The 20,106-nt window shown below is 44.0% G+C and overlaps 1 protein-coding gene across 1 annotated transcript in view; it reads right to left on the bottom strand.

Annotated features, from left to right (window-relative positions):
* The window catches only part of LOC132805690 (unconventional myosin-Ib-like), a 70,784-nt gene that overhangs the window by 38,898 nt on the left and 11,780 nt on the right, over positions 1–20,106 (bottom strand). Inside the window, exons 4-8 of the mRNA XM_060820875.1 lie at positions 18,293–18,387; positions 15,410–15,514; positions 14,501–14,547; positions 12,863–12,926; positions 16–114 (exon numbers count right to left, since the gene is read on the bottom strand). Of these exons, the coding sequence (XP_060676858.1) occupies positions 16–114; positions 12,863–12,926; positions 14,501–14,547; positions 15,410–15,514; positions 18,293–18,387 (410 nt within the window). The remainder of the gene's footprint in view (positions 1–15; positions 115–12,862; positions 12,927–14,500; positions 14,548–15,409; positions 15,515–18,292; positions 18,388–20,106) is intronic.

Below are 20,106 nucleotides of genomic sequence, written 5' to 3'. Positions count from 1 at the left end.
GCAAACAATACTCACTGAGAAGATCAGGGGAACCTCCAGCCAACAGCTGGTAGAAGATATGGAAGTTCCTCTCTCCTTTCAGACGTTTGACAACACGAGATTTCTCTAGAAGATCTGAAACAACATCCAATCCATCAGAACTCAAAGTAGATCCATACTAAATCCAGGTTTGTTTCTCTGCCCCTTTTCTGTCAGGTTTCCATCAGAATAAAAAGTTCAAACTCATTAGTAAGAATGAAAATCAACAACGTTGTGTTGCAACACTAAATTAAAAAGGTCACCAGACAGATTAGGATGAGGGATGCATTAGCCCCGTTTTAGTTCATCTGACCAGAAAGACAAACTGCTCCACATTAACCTTTGCTCCATCATGTACAACCTTGTGTCCTTCCATATGTCCTATCTCAGTTGCTTCCTTACAAGTCTAAAAGGCTCATGTTCCTCTAGTCTTTCTTCATTGCTCAATCTTCTTAACACTGGAATCAGCTTCTCATGGCCTTCAGCACTACAGTATTTTCCTATTCACTTATTTAATTTCCTAATCTTACCTCCGTCCAGGCAAGTTGTCTTGCTATTGCAGTATTGTGATAAATAGTTCATTGAGCAAACCAAAGATAGAAAACAATTGATAAGCAGAAAGGAATTTCTCTTTGTCTCTGTCTTAAATGGGCGACCCCCTATTTTGAGTGGTTTTAGACACTCCCACAAGGGAAGACAATCTCTCTATATCTCCCCTTCAAGTTCCCTAAGAATCTTGTATATTTCAATCAAGTCACCTCTCATTCTTTGAAATTCCAATGAGTACAGGCCCAATCTATTCAATCTCTCCTCGTCAAACAGTCTCTCCATACCTGGGATCAGCCGAGTCAAACTTCTCTGGACTGTCTCCAATGTCAATACACCTTTCCTTAGATAAGGAGCCCAGAACTGTTCATAGTATTTCAGCTGTGGTCTGACTGGTGCCTTATATAGTTTTAGCAAAACCTCCTGACTTCATTACTCCATTTAGAATCATAGAGATGTATAGCACAGAAACAGACCCTTCGGTCCATCTCATCCATGCCGACCACATATCCTAAATTAATCTCGTCCCATTTGCCAGCACTTGGCCCATATCCCTCTAGACCCTGCCTATTCATGCGCCCATCCAGATGCATTTTAAATGCTGTAATTGTACCAGCCTCCATCACTTCCTCTGGCAGCTCATTTCATAGACAGACTACCCTCTACGTGAAAAAGTTGCCCCTTAGGTCCCTTTTAAATTTTTCCCCTCTCACCCTAAACTCATGCCCTCTCATTCTGGACTTCCCGACCCCAGGGAAAAGACTTTGCCTATTTATCCTATCCATGCCCCTCATGATATTATAAACCTCTATAAGGTCACCCCTCAGCCTCCGATGCTCCAGGGAAAACAGCCCCAGCCTGTTCAGCCTCTCCCTGTAGCTCAAATCCTCCAACCCTGGCAACATCCTTGTAAATCTTTTCTGAACCCTTTCAACTTTCACAACATCTTTCTGATAGGAAGGAGACCAGAATTGCACACAATATTCCAACAGTGGCCGAACCAATGTCTTGTACAGCCGTAACATGACCTCCCAACTCCTACACTCAATGCTTTATCTAATAAAGGAAAGCATACCAAACGCCTTCTTCACTATCCTATCTACCTGTGACTCTACTTTCAAGGAGCTATGAACCTGCACTCCAAGGTCTCTTTGTTCAGCAACACGCCCCAGGACCTTATGATGAAATGTATAAGTGCTGCCCTAATTTGCCTTTCCAAAATGCAGCACCTTGCATTTATCTAAATTAGTCACAGTCATGGAGTCATAGAGATGTACAGCATGGAAACAGACCCTTCGGTCCAACCCATCCATGCCGACCAAATATCCTAACCCAATCTAGTCCCACCTGCCAGCACCCGGCCCATATCCCTCCAAACCCTTCCGATTCATATACCCATCCAAATGCCTCTCAAATGTTGTAATTGTACCAGCCTCCACCACTTCCTCTGGCAGCTCATTCCATTCATGTATAAACTCCATGTGCCAAGATCCCGTTGCAATCTGAGGTAACCCTCTTCGCTGTCCACTACACCTCCAATTTTGGTGTCATCTGCAAACTTACTAACTATACTTCTTATGGTCACATCCAAATCATTTATCTAAATGATGAAAAGCAGTAAACCTCGCACTTCTTTGAAATAAAGGCCAACATTCTGTTTGTTTACCCCGTCACTTGCTGAACTTTTGTGTTAGTTTTTTTTTATGATTTATGCACAACGATTTCCAAATCCCTTTGTGCAGTCTTCCTCCCTATAAACAATATTCAGCTCTTCTATTCTTCTTCTTAAAGTGCATAACCTCAGATTTCCCCACATTATATTCCATGTGCCATTTTGTTGCCCACTTACCTAACCTGTCTACATCCCTCTGACAGACTCTTTTGCCATTCTCACTATACACCTTTCCATCTATTTTTGTGTCATTTGCAAACTTGGTGATTGTACATTCATTTCCCACATCCAAGGTATTATTATATATTGCAAATAATTATAGCTCCAGCAGTAATCTCTCTGGCACTACACTAGTTGTCATCTTGTAAAGGTCCCCATTATCCCAACTCTTTGTCTTCTATTAGTTATCCAATTCTCTATCCATGCTAATATATTACCCCCAACACCTTGAGCTCTTCTCTTACTAAGTAGCCTAACATGTGGAACCTTATCAAATGCCTTCTGAAAATCCAAATATGTTAATTCTATTGGCTCCCCTTTATCTATCCTGACTGTTACCTCATCAAAAAACTCTAATACATTCACCAGGTATGTTGTTCCCTCTGTGAAACCATGCTGACTCTGCTTGATCATGTTGTGTATCTCTAAATACTTTGTTATTCCAACAGAATGTAAGATTTTGCAAATGACAGATGATAAAGTAACTGGACTGTAAGTTACCTATTTTTTGTCACCTCCCCTTTCTTGAATAAACGTGTTGCACTGGCAGTTTTCCAATCCTCTGGAACCTTTCCAAAATCAAAGAATTCTTCAAATATCAATCTCAGTGCATCTACTATCCAAGTACCTTCGATCCAACTCATCCATGCTGGCCAGATATCCTAAATTCATCTCATCCCATTTGCCAGCATTTGGCCAATATCCCTCTAACCCCTTCCTATCCATAGACCCATCCAGATGCCTTTTAAATGCTGTAATTGTACCAGCCCCCACCACTTCCTCTGGCATTTCGTTCCATACGCGTACCACCCTCTTCATGAAAAAGTTGCCCCTTAGGTCCCTTTTAAATTATTCCCCTCTCACCCTAAACCTATACCCTCTAGTTCTGGGCTTCCCCACCCCAGGGAAAAGACCTTGTTTATTTACCCTATCCACGCCCCTCATGATTTTATAGACCTCTATAAAGTCACCCCTGGAATGCGACCTATCAGCCCCAGGAGACTTATCAGCCTTTAAGCCCCACTATTTTCCCTAGTACCTTTTCCTCTAGTTATTGTTTATATTTCTCTCCCCATTTTTGCCCCTTGCTTATTTTGCAATTTTGGAAAGCTGTTAGTGTATTCCACTGTGAAGACTGATGCAAAGTACTCCTTCAATTCCTTTGCTATTTCCTAGTTCCCCATTATTATTTCCCTAGCTTCTTTCATTTTGCCCTCTCTCTTCCTTTTTATGTAATCTTGCTGTCTAGTTTACTCTCAAAGTTTATTTTCTCCCTCTGTTTTTTTTGGTCATATTTTGTTGGTTTTTAAAACATTCCCAATCCTCTGGGTTACCACCAATGTATGTCACATTATATGGTTCTTCTTTCAATTTGATTCCATCCTTAGCTTTCTTCGTTAATGACAGTTGGTTTATCCCTTTCCTAGAATCCTTTTTCTTCACTGGGATGCATCTTTCTTATGAGTAATGAGCTATTTTCTTTAAAACCTCCATTATTCCTTGACCATCTTTCCTGTGAAGTTCCTCTCCAGCAACTCTGCGTTCACTCCTTTCCAACTCAAGTTTGTCATCCTCAAACTGAATGCCAAATTCTACCAAGTTATGCTCAATCGTTCCTATGAGATTTTTATTGGGACATCATTTATTAAACCTGCCTCATCACACATCATCTATAGACCACTCCCACCAGTGTCTTCTTCGCATTCTTATTTCTTACCTGCCTATTGGAGATTCTACATCACTAATCCAAGGTCAAGACCTACACCCAGTCTGAGCAGTTGCTGGAATGAAATTGCCTCTTTAACTGCATTCAAATACACAGAGGGGCCCCCGAGTAGATTTTCACCTTACCAACTTTTAACAAGTACAAAATCATGGGCAGCTTGTCCCCAGTTTTGCAATGAAAGCAAGCATGCAGATACAGCAGACAGTGAAGAAAGCTAATAGCATGCTGGCCTTCATAACAAGAGGAATTGAGTATAGGAGCAAAGAGGTCCTTCTGCAGCTGTACAGGGCCCTGGTGAGACCGCACCTGGAATATTGTGTGCAGTTCTGGTCTCCAAATTTGAGGAAAGACATTCTGGCTATTGAGGGAGTGCAGCGTAGGTTCACGAGGTCAATTCCCGAAATGGCGGGACTATCATGTGTCGAAAGATTGGAGCGACTGGGCTTGTATACCCTTGAGTTTAGAGGGAATCTGATTGAGACGTACAAAATTATTAATGGACTGGACACTCTGGAGGCAGGAAGCATGTTTCCGCTGATGGATGAGTCCAGAACCAAAGGACACAGTTTAAAAATAAGGGGTAGACCATTTCTAACAGAGTTGAGGAGAAACTTCTTCACCCAGAGAGTGGTGGGTGTATGGAATGCTCTGCCCCAGAAGGCTGTGGAGGCCAAGTCGCTGGATACTTTCAAGAAAGAGTTGGATAGAGTTCTTAAGGATAGTGGAATCAAGGGTTATGGAGATAAGGCAGGAACAGGATACTGATTGAGGATGATCAGCCATGATCATAATGAATGGCGATGCTGGCTCGAAGGGCCGAATGGCCTACTCCTGCACCTATTGTCTATTGTCTATTGAAGGCATTTAGCTCACCAAGGGATAAATACTGGCCCCAGGACACCCATGGAGAATGGTCCTGTTCTTTTTCCAGTGATGGCCACAGGATCTTTTACACTCGTAATATACAGAGCCTTAGTTTTTACACCCTGCACTGAAGAGGGATGTCCATGCCTACAGCAGCTGATAAAAGTATGAGGAAAATCTTGTGAGTCCTTGTTGGATTAGCTGCAGACTTGCTGCTGTGGGCACTGGATCGCAGCTTTCCTGGATTTAATTTTGATAAAGCAAATGGCAGGCAAGCCAATATTTCTTGCGAGGAGCTGGAGATCCTCTGTTCCCATTACTGCCTGCACTGACTCTGTCGCTGTTCGGATTACCAGCCAGCTTTGTGTTATCTGCTGTCAGCCTTTAGTGGGCATGAGGAACAGATTTGCAGTCGTTTGCCTCCTGCTTCACTGAGGTGTTCTTAAAAGCAAAGTGGTAAATGAAGCAGAAGGCATATTTCAAAGATCTTATGTCAATAAAAACAGACTATACTAAATGCTTATTAGTCCAGTTTTTTTGCTGCGTGCAAGTTGGCTGTTGCATTTCCTACAACTGTGACTACACTTCCAAAGTGCTTCAAATCCACATTTCAGAAACTTCGATTCTGACCAGCAAAACCAAATCAGCTGAATGCTGAATGCTGGTACAGATTCATATAAAGGAAGGCTGTATTCCTACAAGCCAGGTGCCCAGATTATGTTTATGACCTGGAAGCGCAACATGCCAGATATTGTCTTTGGGAAACGTAGTGAGAGAGCAGCTCAAATTGAGGGAATTGATAGGAAGGTCCTTTCTACAAATTTTGTCTTAATTGGTTGTAACTCTTAAAAAAAAATACATCCACCTTTCGAGTCAGCACATAGTAATAGGTTTGAATCGACTATAACCCTATTCAGCTTTAAGTTCTGATTGCAGCTGCTGACTTGTGTTTATTACCTTTCAAAGTTCGCCAATAATCATTAACGCAAATTGCCTTTGGACTTTGAGATAACTGAAGATTGTTTTACAAGTATTCCATGTCCAACTTTCTCCAGTTGTGATGAAAGGTCATCAAGCTAAAATGTTAGCTCTGTTCCTCTCTCTGAAGACGCTGCCAGTTTCTCCGGCAGTTTCTGATTTTATTTCAGATATTCCACACCCACAGCATTTTGCTTTCACGCCAGGAGTATTTCCATTCCATTTAAACTTGGGAAAAGTCTTGCCGATCAAACTTGAGTATGATCACCGCACGGATCCTTAATGTGCAATAGTCACTTTCAGATTCACCCTTGGGTATTTCAGCACCATTAATCATACATTTGTTGAACTTCATGTGATACTGATCAACACACCAATCAACCGAGCCTAATTCATTTTGTATTACCTTGGGACCCACCCTATCCCTGGTTTGATACGAGCTATGAATACGCATTGGATCCTTGGGACACCAAGGGCTTGAAATTACTCCTAAAGTAGTATGCCCGGAATTGTCCACAATATTCCTGCTGAATTCCAAACCAAAAAAAAATCACAAAGGTTAACATAACTATCTCTCTATTGCACTCAATTATGTTATTAGTACATATCCCAAGTTGTTTCATTAAACAAGAGTTAGAGTAAAAATTGTCTAAATTCCAATATTTTCTATCCTTCAAAATAAAACAAAAATGTATAAATCCACCACTTTGAAAAAAAAACCCCATGACATTCCACGTGATGATTGGGTGGACTGAAGACTTTCCTTTACCTCTGACACTGTAAACAGTATTCTTCCTAAATGAGGGGGCACAATCACAAGGGTCACAAAATACAAAAGAACTACTGTACCCATGAGTGACAATGTCTGGCACCCACCTATCCCTATGGTTATGTGTATGTTCCTTCTGTACATCTCTATGACTCTGACCTCACTCAGCACTTATAGAGTTGTAGAGTCATAGAGATGTACAGCATGGAAACAGACCCTTCAGTCCAACCCGTCCATGCCAACCAGATATCCCAACCCAATCTAGTCCCAACTGCCAGCACCCGGCTCATATCCCTCCAAACTCTTCCTATAAGAAAAAACAATGACTGCAGATGCTGGAAACCAGAGTCTACATTAGAGTGGTGCTGGAAAAGCAGAGCGGTACAGGCAGCGTCCGAGGAGCAGTAAAATCAGTCTATTTCTGATGAAGGGCTTTTGCCTGAAACGTCGATTTTCCTGCTCCTCGAATGCTGCCTGAACTGCTGTGCTTTTCCAGCATCACTCTAATTTAGACCCTTCCTATTCATAGACCCATCCAAATGCCTGTTAAATGTTGCAATTGTACCAGCCTCCACCACTTCCTCTGGCAGCTCATTCCATACACAAACCACCCTCTGCGTGAAAACGCTCCCCCCTCACCCTAAACCTATGCCCTCTAGTTCTGGACTCCCCAACCCCAGGGAAAAGACTTTGCCTATTTACCCTATCCATGCCCCACATAATTTTGTAAACCTCTGTAAGGCCACTCCTCAGCCTCCGACGCTCCAGGGAAAACAGCCCCAGCCTGTTCAGCCTCTCCCTATAGCTCAAATCCTCCAACCCTGGCAACATCCTTGTAAATCTTTTCTGAACCCTTTCAAGTTTCACAACATCTATCTGCTGTTTCCTATCCTTCACCTTGTTAAACCTTACATGCAGAATCTTGGCTCAATCTTTTTGGATGACACATTTGGGGTGAAGGGGGTGGGGTGGGGGTAGGGCAATAAGTTAAAAAAAAGATAATTCAGGTCAGTTCGGCAGAATCACCCTCAATTGAAGCCTCTCGGTAATTATTCACAAAGTTGTTTTCAAGATCATTAATTTTCTTTCTGTTTTCTTGGTAATTTAAACGCATTCATGGTTAACAATTGCTTGCCCAAAATTTGTAATCTGACAACCGATCCCATATCGCCCAAACAATAGCAGCAGGGATGTGAGCGTTCGATGTAAACAGAGGTTTACTGTCCAGTGCGCCCACTGGTCGCTGCTGCCTCTGATTCTGGGCCTGCTCTTCTCCAGAGTAGGATCATAACCCACTGCCACAGCAGAGCAAGGCTAGGTTCCTGGAACAGTAGCCATCCAGGGGTTCCTGGAACAGTTTGGCTCATGATTCTTAGTCCATATGGAAGATTTTTCGCCCTTGCTCCATGATTTTGCTGTCAAGTCCCTGCTCTCTGCAAATCACTGATCAGATATTTATCTGCCACAACTTGCTGCTGTTACCTTCCTGCCAGCTGTTTGCTGCTGGCCTTTTGCTGACTGTTTGCGTCTGATCAGTCATTATTGACTGTTTGCGTCTGATCAGTCATTATTGACTGTTTACTGCTGACCTTTTGCTGACTGTTTGCTGCTGATCAGTCATTATTGACTGTTTACTGCTGGCCTTTTGCTGACTGTTTGCGTCTGATCAGTCATTATTGACTGTTTGCGTCTGATCAGTCATTATTGACTGTTTACTGCTGACCTTTTGCCGACTGTTTGCGTCTGATCAGTCATTATTGACTGTTTGCGTCTGATCAGTCATTATTGACTGTTTACTGCTGACCTTTTGCCGACTGTTTGCTGCTGATCATTCCTTATTGACTGTTTACTGCTGGCCTTTTGCTGACTGTTTGCGTCTGATCAGTCATTATTGACTGTTTACTGCTGACCTTTTGCCAACTGTTTGCTGCTGATCAGTCATTATTGACTGTTCGCTGCTGGCCTTTTGCTGACTGTTTGCGTCTGATCAGCCATTATTGACTGTTTACTGCTGACCTTTTGCTGACTGTTTGCGACTGATCATTCCTTATTGACTGTTTGCTGCTGATCAGTCATTATTGACTGTTCGCTGCTGGCCTTTTGCTGACTGTTCGCGTCTGATCAGCCATTATTGACTGTTTACTGCTGACCTTTTGCTGACTGTTTGCGTCTGATCAGTCATTATTGACTGTTTGCGTCTGTTCAGTCATTATTGACTGTTTACTGCTGGCCTTTTGCTGACTGTTTGCGACTGATCATTCCTTATTGACTGTTTGCTGCTGACCTTTTGCTGACTGTTTACTGCTGGCCTTTTGCTGACTGTTTGCGACTGATCAGTCATTATTGACTGTTTACTGCTGGCCTTTTGCTGACTGTTTGCGTCTGATCAGTCATTATTGACTGTTCGCTGCTGACCTTTTGCCGACTGTTTGCTGCTGATCATTCCTTATTGACTGTTTACTGCTGGCCTTTTGCTGACTGTTTGCGACAGATCAGTCATTATTGACTGTTCGCTGCTGACCTTTTGCTGACTGTTTGCTGCTGACTGTTTGCTGTAACCTGGTTACTAGTGACCATCTGCCAACTGAACTGCCTGGTGTTCACCTTTGCCAGCTGATTCCTCTCTAGACTGTCCTTGCTATTTGTTTCCTGTTACTTGCTGTGTGCTGTCAGCCAACTGGACTAGATCTTGCTTCTGCTTTCTGTTGCTGGTTCCCTCAGGTCTTTGTTGCTGTGATCTCCTCATCTCGTGCGTGAGGGCTGTAAATATATTATTGAAATGAATATATGCTTTTTTAAAAATGATTGCAGTCCATGGTCCTTGGGGCATTTTCCTGGTTTTGTTTTTTGGCATCACAAACAAGCCTATTAAAGACCACGAACATCACCTAAAAAAAGCTGTGCATTTGAAACTGTACAACACGTAGGGTAGCATCTGGAATATGAACACAAAACAGCAGTAAAAAATACCAGGAATCCATGTCTTGAAAACAGAATTCGACTTAATCTCAGAGAAACAGCAATTCTCATTATTATCAAAGAGATATTTCCTCAAAATGTACCTCCTGATCAGTTTTGACCTGGTATTGATGGAAGACCTGTGGGTGTATGCTGATTTCAATTGGATTTGTCAAGATTTTGGGCAATGGCTCTCAAACTGATAGGTTGGGCCAGTAAAGTAGGAACAGATGCACCATTGAGATGGAAGGTTTACTTTCATATAGTCTAAGCATTAGTCTATATGTAGACCACAACTTCCTGCATGCAGCCAGGAAAGGGACCTCAATAGGCTTTAGGCTTCTCTCCTTGAATGTGCAAAGGATCTAAAGCCTGCACCCTGGACATCTCTTTATATACCTTTGTCAATAAAGTGGGCCATGCCCTTGCAATGTGGAATATTGGAGTGCCAACTGCCTACCATATTGGACAGTTTGGCACCTGGTTTATGCCTTTAAGATAGACACTCAATGAATGATTAAAACTTGGTGTCAAAAGGCCTGAAGCTGACCATGTAACTTTCTACTGAAACTGACCATTCACAATGAATAATCCATAATGATTGGAAATATCCAATAGAACAGTGACAAAAAAAAGAATGTTTCAGTTAATCTGAACTCCATCTTAACAGTCTGTTAGTTTATCGAGGTTTGTAATGATTACAACAGCACAGTAATTACATGCTGACCAACTCCATTAGCATTTGGATTGTAATTGTCACAGCCAGATACCATGCCCAATGTCAGCAGTATACAGGATGTTGAGGGACAAGTACTACAACCTCTCCTCCTAACATTTTAAGTCTTCAATTTGGCTCTGTCTTACTGCTGCCATAGCATATATCAAGTAAGTAGCACTCTGCTACCAACTGAGGCAGTCTTTCCCTGAGAGACATAGGTTCCCTGTCTCAAATGTTGGAAGACTGACCTCTGACCTTTGGGGGTACAGGCCGCAATCTCATCCTGGACCCTCCCAGTGAGGTGCACATCAGCCCATCAGGAGGCCAGTACATTACACCTCATTCCACTGGAATGATCAGCCTCCAACCTTACGCTGGGTCCCTTTGAAGCTGAGAAAGTGGGAGCTTCCATTGTAAGGAGTCCCCGTGGCTTGGCCCAGTCCAACAACCACAATCCCCCACCTCAGGACTGACCTTGTATGGAACAGGGAGGCATTTGTCTCCAAACAACAATACATTCCAATGCAAATCTGACTGCCGGCACAGTCTGTGGCCCTTTCATTGAAGTTCGAGCAGGAGTATGCCAGAATGCCCAACATTAACGATGTAGAAAACACAAAAGGAAGTCACAATTCCATTAAAAACCTCACAATAAATGTCACTACTTAATGTTTTCCACATGCAGACCCATTCCTCTGACTGCAGGTGTTGAGTTCACCTCGGTCTTGGATGAAGAGATACTATGCAGTAATTTTGTGTGATGGAGCATGAAAGGGAGATGCATCTTAGTAACAGTAGCTTTCACAGTGCTCTGTGAACTGTCACTCGCCAGAGTACACCATAACGCATGGGACAATAAATGATCATTTACTGTTTCAAGAAAGAGCGATCAAAATAAAACAGCTGCAATATTTAAAGGTTTGATATCTTGAGCTAAAGGTAGGGTTTGGGATTTCAGCAGACAGTCAGACAACTCAGCAGCATGGAGAGCTAAAACGGGACACTGTCGATCCAGAAGCTAACTCCATGCCAAGGGGTAACATCACTGAAGAGTAAGATGTAAATGATGGATAGTAGAACTAAGGACAAAATTTTAAGGTACGCTGGAAGTAACTGTGTTGGTGGGAAGAAAAACTCGTTCCATGTCGTGTGAGTGTGTGTGTGTGTGTATCAGTGTGTGTGTGTGTGAATCAATGTGTGTGTGTGTGTGTGTGTCAATGTGTGTGTGAGTGAGTGAGAGAGAGAGTGTGTGTGTGAGAGAGAGGGAGTGTGTGTGAATCAATGTGTGTGCATGTGAGTGTGCGTGAGAAAGAGAGTGTGTGTGAATCAATGTGTGTATGTGTATGTGAGTGTGTGTGTGTGTGAGAGAGTGTGTGTGAATCAATGTGTGTGTGTGTGTGTGAGAGAGAGAGAGTGTGTGTGTATGTGAGAGTGTGTGTGAATCAATGTGTGTGTGCATGTGAGTGTGCGTGAGAAAGAGAGTGTGTGTGTGAATCAATGTGTGTGTGTGTATGTGAGAGTGTGTGTGTGTGTGTGTGTGAATCAATGTGTGTGTGTGTGAGAGAGAGAGAGAGTGTGTGTGTGAATCAATGTGTGTGTGTGTGTGTGTGAGTGAGTGAGAGAGAGTGTGTGTGTGAATCAATGTGTGTGTGTGTGAGTGAGTGAGAGAGTGTGTGTGAATCAATGTGTATGTGTCAACAGTGGGTTGTTCGCAGCACATGAGCCAAACTGAAGCATTTCCAAGCTGAGAGTGGTGGGAGAGCTCCCTGCAGTCTTGCAGGAACTTGAAGAATGTGTGGTTTACAGGCTTTTAAAGGAGATGGCAGTGAACAGCAGCAATTTGGGAGGTCTTGAGGGGGATGGGTCCCAAGGTTCATTAGTATGAGTATGAGGAGGACTGGTAGGAAAAGGGGAGATGATGAGAAACTGGGGCTCAGCTGGAAACATTCCACATCTTAGGACATGTACTTCCTTAACCTCCTAGGTATCGCTGATATCTGGGCTAAACCATCACCTCTCCAATCTGCTCTATTGTTTCTCAACACTCTGGATGTCCTGGTTTTGGGATGTGATTGAAAACTCTGACTTTATGGATAGGTCTCTTTGACAAGGCAGTGGTGAAGATGAGGTCTCAAAGTATTTATGTTGTGGAATAAGAAAATGCAGATCCAATCTCTGCTCTGGACTTTGCATGAGCCTACACCAATGGAAAGACACCTGACCTGGGAGCAGAGGAAGCCCAGGTCTGCACACTATGGCTTCCAGTCCAAAGGATCACAATTCTGATGATTACCTGCCCATCTAACTGATAGCAGCAGGTTAAGTCTGTGAGAACTGAGGAGGGGGCTCACTCTGCCTCTCGTTTCCTTCAGTATTACCAAGAACGGTACTTACAGTTACTGACGACACCGCCCAATGGATCACCCTTGAAATCAAACTCAATATCCATGTATTTTCCCTAAACGGAGAAATGTGGAAACTCAGTTTATCAGAAACACAAAGGCTGAAAATGTTAGCTTTATTGCTATCCATAAAAATCCCAAAGCAGCCCCACCCCATCATAAGGGGAAAAAAAAAATCCTCTCTCACTCTTCCTGCTCCAATACTGGGTGGCAGGGTGAGCTGTGAGGAGGATGCAGAGATTCCCACCTCAGGTGACTGACTGTGTGGAGTTTGCACGTTCTCCCCGTGTCTGCGTGGGTTTCCTCCGGGTGCTCCGGTTTCCACCCACAGTCACAAAGATGTGTGGGTCGGGTGAATTGGCCATGCTAAATTGCCCGTAGTGTTAGGTAAGGGGTAAATGTATGGGTGGGTTGTGCTTCGGCGGGTCGGTGTGGGCTTGTTGGGCCGAAGGGCCTGTTTCCACACTGTAAGTAATCTAATCTAATCTAATAATGCTTCAGTGTGACTTGGACAAGTTGAGTAAATGGGGAATTGCGTAACAGATGAAGTATAATGTGGGTAAATGGGAGATTATCCACGTTGGGAGCAAAAGCAGGAAGGTAGATCATTATCTGAATGGCAATAGATTGTGAAAGGGGGGGAGGTGCAGTGAGACCTGGGTGGTCCTCATACACCAGTCGCTGAAAGCAAGCATTGCAGAAGCAGCAGGCAATGAAGAGGGTATGTTAGCCTTCATAGTGAGAGGAAGTACGGGAATGGGGATGTCTTGCTGTAATTGTACAGCTGTTCCTCATCTCTAAGCTGGGCGGCATGGTGGCTCAGTGGTTAGCACTGCTGCCTCACGGTCCCAGGTTCGATTCCAGCCTCGGGCGACTGCCTGTGTGGAGTTTGTAACATTCTCCCCGTGTCTGCGTGGGTTTGCTCCGGTTTCCTCCCACAATCCAAAGATGTGCGGGTCAGGGTGAATTGGCCATGCTAAATTGCCCATAGTGTTAGGTGTATTAGTCAGAGGGAAATGGGTCTGGGTGGGTTACTCTTCGAAGGGTCGGTGTGGACTGGTTGGGCTGAAGGGCCTGTTTTCACGCTGTAGGGAATCTAATCTAAGTTTGTACGCTTACTCCTGGGAGAGCCCCTTTAAGAATCCTCTCTGTTTCAATGAGATCCCCTCTCATTCTTCACAACTCCAGCGAGTAGAGTCCCAACCTGTTTAGCCTTTGCTCTTAAGACAATCCCTCCATCCCAGGGATCATCCTGATGAGCCCTCTCTGAACTAGCCCCAATGAAATGATATCTTTCCTTAAATAAAGGGATATCAAAACTGCTCACAGTATTCCAGGTGTGATCGCACCCTCTTCTCTTGCTGTGGAGAACAGCTGTCATCTCCAGTCATTCCCCACCCCGGCGTGCCTCAGGTAGTGAAGGCAGACAGGAATTTCCATCCTGTTGCTCTGTGCTGCCATTGGGCTAAGGGCTAGATGGCTGGAAATCACATTTTTGCTCCATGATATGGACAACAAAATGTGAGGTTCTCTGTGCGAGGAGTTTAAAAAAAAACCCAACCAGTTCACGACACCCAAAAACCCATCTCCGACTACAATTGTCAGCTGATAACCGGGTGATAATACGTACAAATCTGGAGGAGTTGTCATTCCGTACAGTCTTGGCATTGCCGAATGCTGTCAAAGGAAACAGTTGTAAAACAGTCAGGAGTGGCTCCATGCAAAGTGATCAGCAGTAAATACTAAAACAGACACACCATGTGGAGGTTGAGTCTCTGGCACCTTCTGGCTGCCGACTTAAAGGGGCATCTGTGGCTTTTTTGGCTGAACATGATTTAAGGTTTTGAAACTTCTCAATTTCTTTACAACTTAGAACTAGAATTCAGCAGTGTGTGTGTGGACGTCAGACAAAGGCAGAAGTGCACTCATGATTAAGCCCTCTGTCATATGACAGTCAACAAACACTCAATAACAAATGCAGGTTGGCTTGCTGAGCTGGAAGGTTCATTTTCAGACGTTTCGTCACCGCACTGGGTAACATCTTCAGTGAGCCTCCAGACCCCCAAGGAAACCCAAACATATAAACAGAAAGCAGGAAACACCAGCAGTGCTTCGTCCGGAGGCGCACTGAAGATGTTACCCAGTACGGTGACGAAACGTCTGAAAATGAACAGCAAGCCAACCTACATCCAGAACCTCAACCTGAGCTACAAATCCTCTCAAAACTTGCTAACTCAATAACAAAGCTTACATATAAAGAATGGAATGAGGTGGTGGCACTGGAGGGAGACCAGAGTCGATGGATACAGGTTTCAGTGAGACTCATGATGTGGAGATGCCAGTGTTGGACTGGAGTGGACAAAGTCAGAAGTCACTTCACCTGACCAAGGGGCAGTGCTCCGAAAGCTTGTGGTTTCAAATAAACCCGTTGGACTAGAACCTGGTGTCATGTGACTTCTGACTCAGACTCGGTACCTTCAGGGATGAATGTGGAAAGAAGACCCTCGCTGAAGGGCAGGTAAAACCAGATACACCATACCTTCCAGGACAGGATTTGACTGCAAAAGCTGTTCTTTGACTTGATTAACCTCTTCTCCTTTGCCACACACTGCAGCAATGTAGGACATCACAAGTTTACTGGCCTCTGAAGGGGAGAAGGAAAGAGAACCTGTCATTCACATTTACCATTCTCTTTGACCTTTTCTGACTTATAGCTCCACACGTGTTACCACAGCGCCTTTTTCAGTGGTGGCTGCAATAAAGGGGACAACTCTGGTTTCCATAGCATGCCCTTGACATTGTCTCTCCCCAAAAAAGGAGTTTACCTGGGCTTCTGGTTTGAGTTATTCCCTCAAGGAGGTGACCCTGTTTGGGGAAGAAGCATACAGACTGCTAGACTGCCCAGTGCCTCCATTGTACTGTTAACACCAGCATCAGAGTCTGCGACATTAAAATAAAATCCCTGTGTAACCTGTTCTGAAGAAGGATCACTGGACCCGAAACATTAACTCTGCTTTCTCTCCACGGACGCTACCAAACCTGCCGAGTTTTTCCAGCAATTTCTGTTTCTGATTTCCGGCATCTGCATTTTTGGTTTTGGTTTTCTTCGTTTGAGAGATACATGTTGGTGAGGCCGTTCACAGCCTCAGTGAAAGAGTCTTGTCCAAAAGACATGAGAACAGCCATCTTAACCTACTACCTGCACAGAACATTTAATTTAGACCCTTCAGTTTTAAAGTAACGTTAACTTGTTGTTTCTCTTTCAGATGCTGACTGACAGGTTATGCATCTTCAGCACACGCTGGTGCTATTTCAGGATTCCAGTGTGGCACAGTGGTTAGTACTACTACCTCAGAGCACCAGGGTCCTGGGTTCAATTCCGGCCTCAGACAGAGTGTCTGTATGGCGTTTGCACATCCTCTGGGTTCCTCCCGCACTCCAACGACCTACAGGTTAGGGTGGATTGGTCATGCTATGTTGCCCAGTGTCCAGGAATAGGTAGGCTAGGTGGATTAGCCATGGGAATCCGGGTGTGGGCTGAGTGGCCTGCTTCCACTCTGTCGGGATTCTAAGATAATCTAATTAACATTCCACCAATTCTGCAGCTCCATTACATCTGTGTAAAATCAGCACTGGACTTGCCATAATCAATGGAGCTTTCAAGATCAAATTTGCAGTAATCTACAAGTTTTAGCTGTTTATCAGCTCTAAACAGGAAAGCATTAAATACTTCTAGAAAGAAAAAGTCACATCCGTTCTCAGTTTCTGATTGCATAAAGCATCCAATCTTTGCAAGTGACCTTGAGAGTTATGCATTAAACGAAATTCATAGTAATTTAGCAGAGGCATTGCTGATTAACACCTAGCAACAAGGTAACTGGTCCTGAGTCTTATCTCCCTGTCTAAGTTTCAAGTGCAGGGTTTCAAACACACCCACACATTGCATCATTTTACATGCTTTTACAACAGCAGCGGGTCTAGGGACAGAGTTTTAACTGAGTCACTGTACAGAATCAAATTTCCCAATGGGGTCGCCCATCTCCCTGTAAAAGTAGAAATGGCAGTAGAGAGTGACCCAGATCCCATGGCCTGGGTATTACAGGCAGCGAACTGTACGTGACCAGTGTGGGCAAACAGCTCCAGTCCCAATTCCCATCACGCTGCCATTGGTGGCCATGCCTTCAGATCCCTGGATCTCAAGCTCAAGAATTCTCTCTCCAAACTGACACAATTCCCTTCAATCCTACTAAACTTTTACTTACCTGCCCTAACAACTCTTTGTTTGATTGATATTGCTCCTTTAAAGTAGCCTGGGATGTTCTGTGTGATATTAAAGGCAGTATATAAATGCAAGTTGTGTGGGCTCTTGTGACACAGTGGTTTGTTCCTACCTCTGAGCCAGGAAGCCTGGGGTCAAGTCCCATCTGCTACAGAGGGGTGTAATAACACCTCTGAAGACTGGATGTAGGTTTGCTCACTGAGCTGGAAGGTTCATTTCCAGACATTTCGTCACTTACAAGGTAACATCTTCAGTGGGCCTCAGGCAAAGCACTGTACATAATTCCTGTTTTCTATTCATATGTTTGGGTTTCTTTGGGTTGGTGTTGTCATTTCCTGTCACCACAGGAAATGACAACATCAACCGAAAGAAACCCAAACATATAAATAGAAAGCAGGAATTTTCAGCATTGCTTCGCCTGAGGCCCACTGAAGATGTTACCTAGTACGGTGACGAAACATTTGGAAATGAACCTTCCAGCTCAGCGAGCAAACCTACATCCAGAACCTCCAAACTTCACAAAACCCGCTAACCTCTGAAGACCTTAAAGCCATAAGAAATAGGAATAGGAGTGGGCCATTCAGACCCTTGAACCTGTCCTGCCATTCAATAGGATCATGGCTGATCTGACATTCATCTAGTCCATTTTCCTGCCCTTTCCCTTCATTCCCTGACTGATCAGGAATCCATCGATCTCAGTCTTCAATGTACTCAAGGACTCTGCCCCCACAGCTCTCTGTGGTAAGGAGTTCCACAGACCCACAGCCCTCTGAGAGAAGAAATTCCTCCTCATCTCGGTCTCCAATTGGTGCCCCTTTATTCTGAGACTGGTCCTAGACTCTCCACATGAGGGGGAAACATCCTCTTTGAGCACTGACCCTGTCAAGCCCTGTAAGAATGTTTCAGTGAGAACACCTCTCATTTTTCTAAAGTCCAATGACTTGTTTAGCCCTTGCTCATCCAATAATCTCTCCACACCAGAGACCATCCTAGCGAACCTTCTGAACAGGCTGGTGAGCAAAGAATCCATAAATGCAAGTTTTGTTTTGTTTATATTACACCCCATAATTTATTAACGTTCCGGTGGCTTACACACGTTGGACAAGAGGTCAGTTTTGTTGGACGTGCCTCAGGATACATTACCTGTTTTTCCTGATCCACTCTCGCCAGTGATGAGAACACATTGGTCCTTATCCCTATCTCGGAGTGATCTGTATGCCTCATCTGCAATGGCATAGCTGTAGGGAGAAGTGTGATCGTTAGAGCTTGTTTTGCTTGTTGAATTTCTGCACCCTTCCCCAACGCTGATGCATGGCTTCATATTCCTTGAAGGAAAGTGTCACCTCAAGGAAGCCACAGAAAAACTGTCAGCTTCAAAAGAAGTTACACTGACAAGTAGTGATCCTTGTGCAACAGGCAGTTATGTTTCACCCTTCCCCCAGTTTTCCTTCCCCCCCTCTCCTTAATAAATGTCAGCAGATCATTCAAGCATGGAGGTGCTTCTTTACCTGAACTCCACAGACATACAATTCAGGAATCATCACAGGACCTTTATTCCCTCCCTCTTGCCTAAGGCACTGAGGATCAGAGCAGCCGAGCTACAGAAATACAATCAAGACGTTGACCAAATGTCAATTGTACATCACATGTCAGACTACAGCTGCTTAGCTGCATGAAGCATTAGATTTACAAATACATCTGGACACCATAAATCTATGAGACATATTTTGACAAACTTCCAAATATTACTTTCTCTTCTCTCCTGAAGACGCTCTCTCGCTCCAAGGGCACTGATTATCCTCTGGTACTTTGTCCAACTACCCATTTTTCATAGATGGTGACTGTTGACAGGGCATTCAACCAATCCTGGCGAGGGCAAATGTATCTACATGGTGGGGGAGTGGTGTGCAGAGGAGATTTCCCAGGATGTTACTGGGCTGGAGAGTTTCAGTGACAGAGAGAGAGATCAGACAGTCTGGAGTTGCTTTCCTTGCAGAAGAGGAGACTGAGAGGGCACATGATTGAGCTGGATAAAATGATGAGGGGCGTTGTTAGGGTGGACAGAAATAATTTTTTCCCTCTTGATGAAGGCATCAATGATCATGGGGGTATAGACTGAAGGTAAGGGGGCAGGATGTTTAGAGAGTAATGTTTTTCACCCTCAGAGGGTGGTGGGGAATCTGGATCTCACTGCCCGTGAGGGTGGCAGAGGCAGGAACCCCTCAGAACACTGAAGAAGTGTTTAGATGGGAACTCGCGATGCCAAGGCTATGGGGCTAAGTGCTGGGGAACAAAGGTTAGGATAGCCAGGTGGTTGGTTTTGACATCATGGGTCAAAGAACCTTCTGTGCTGTCAATCTCTAAAGCTCGAAACTGGATTTTCTTTATGTTTGCTCTGTTAGCTTCTTCTCAACAAATGAAGTAGCATTCACAAAGCTGAAATTACCTGGGATTATGTTTGCTTGAATTCGTTATACATTCACTTGAACCAACAATCATATTATTACAAAGAGGCACTGGGCCACATACAAACCCAGCAGCTGAATGAAATTTGTATGGTCACCACGTGGGGCCAAGCCATTCTCCTGCATGTTTACATGGACTGTATGAGACACATTGATGATATTTAATAATATCAAGGTAGAAACAGGTAGGCTGATCGAGAAATGGCTCACCCTGTGTGGCAGAGACGACCAGCTCAATTACCTGGACTCAGGCTCAATTACCTGGACTGCGCAGAGTTAACTATTTGAAATGGAGGCAATACACATTTCAGGCCCACCAGTGTAGGATAAAACAAAACAGTTATGGTTCCTGCCCTATCTGGTGATCGCTGCTGTACATGTCCAGGTGAGATGTTAAGGGGTGAATTTGCTCTGCTGACCTTCAAGAAATTAGATACCCCGCGGGTAGGGTGGCATGTTTCTCTTACTTAGACTTAGACTTAGACTTAGACT

This window comes from Hemiscyllium ocellatum, chromosome X (assembly GCF_020745735.1).
Source record: "Hemiscyllium ocellatum isolate sHemOce1 chromosome X, sHemOce1.pat.X.cur, whole genome shotgun sequence".
In the NCBI taxonomy this organism is placed as follows: domain Eukaryota; kingdom Metazoa; phylum Chordata; class Chondrichthyes; order Orectolobiformes; family Hemiscylliidae; genus Hemiscyllium; species Hemiscyllium ocellatum.
Note: the sequence above shows the minus strand (reverse complement) of the source record. Positions and strands in the feature narration are given on the sequence as shown.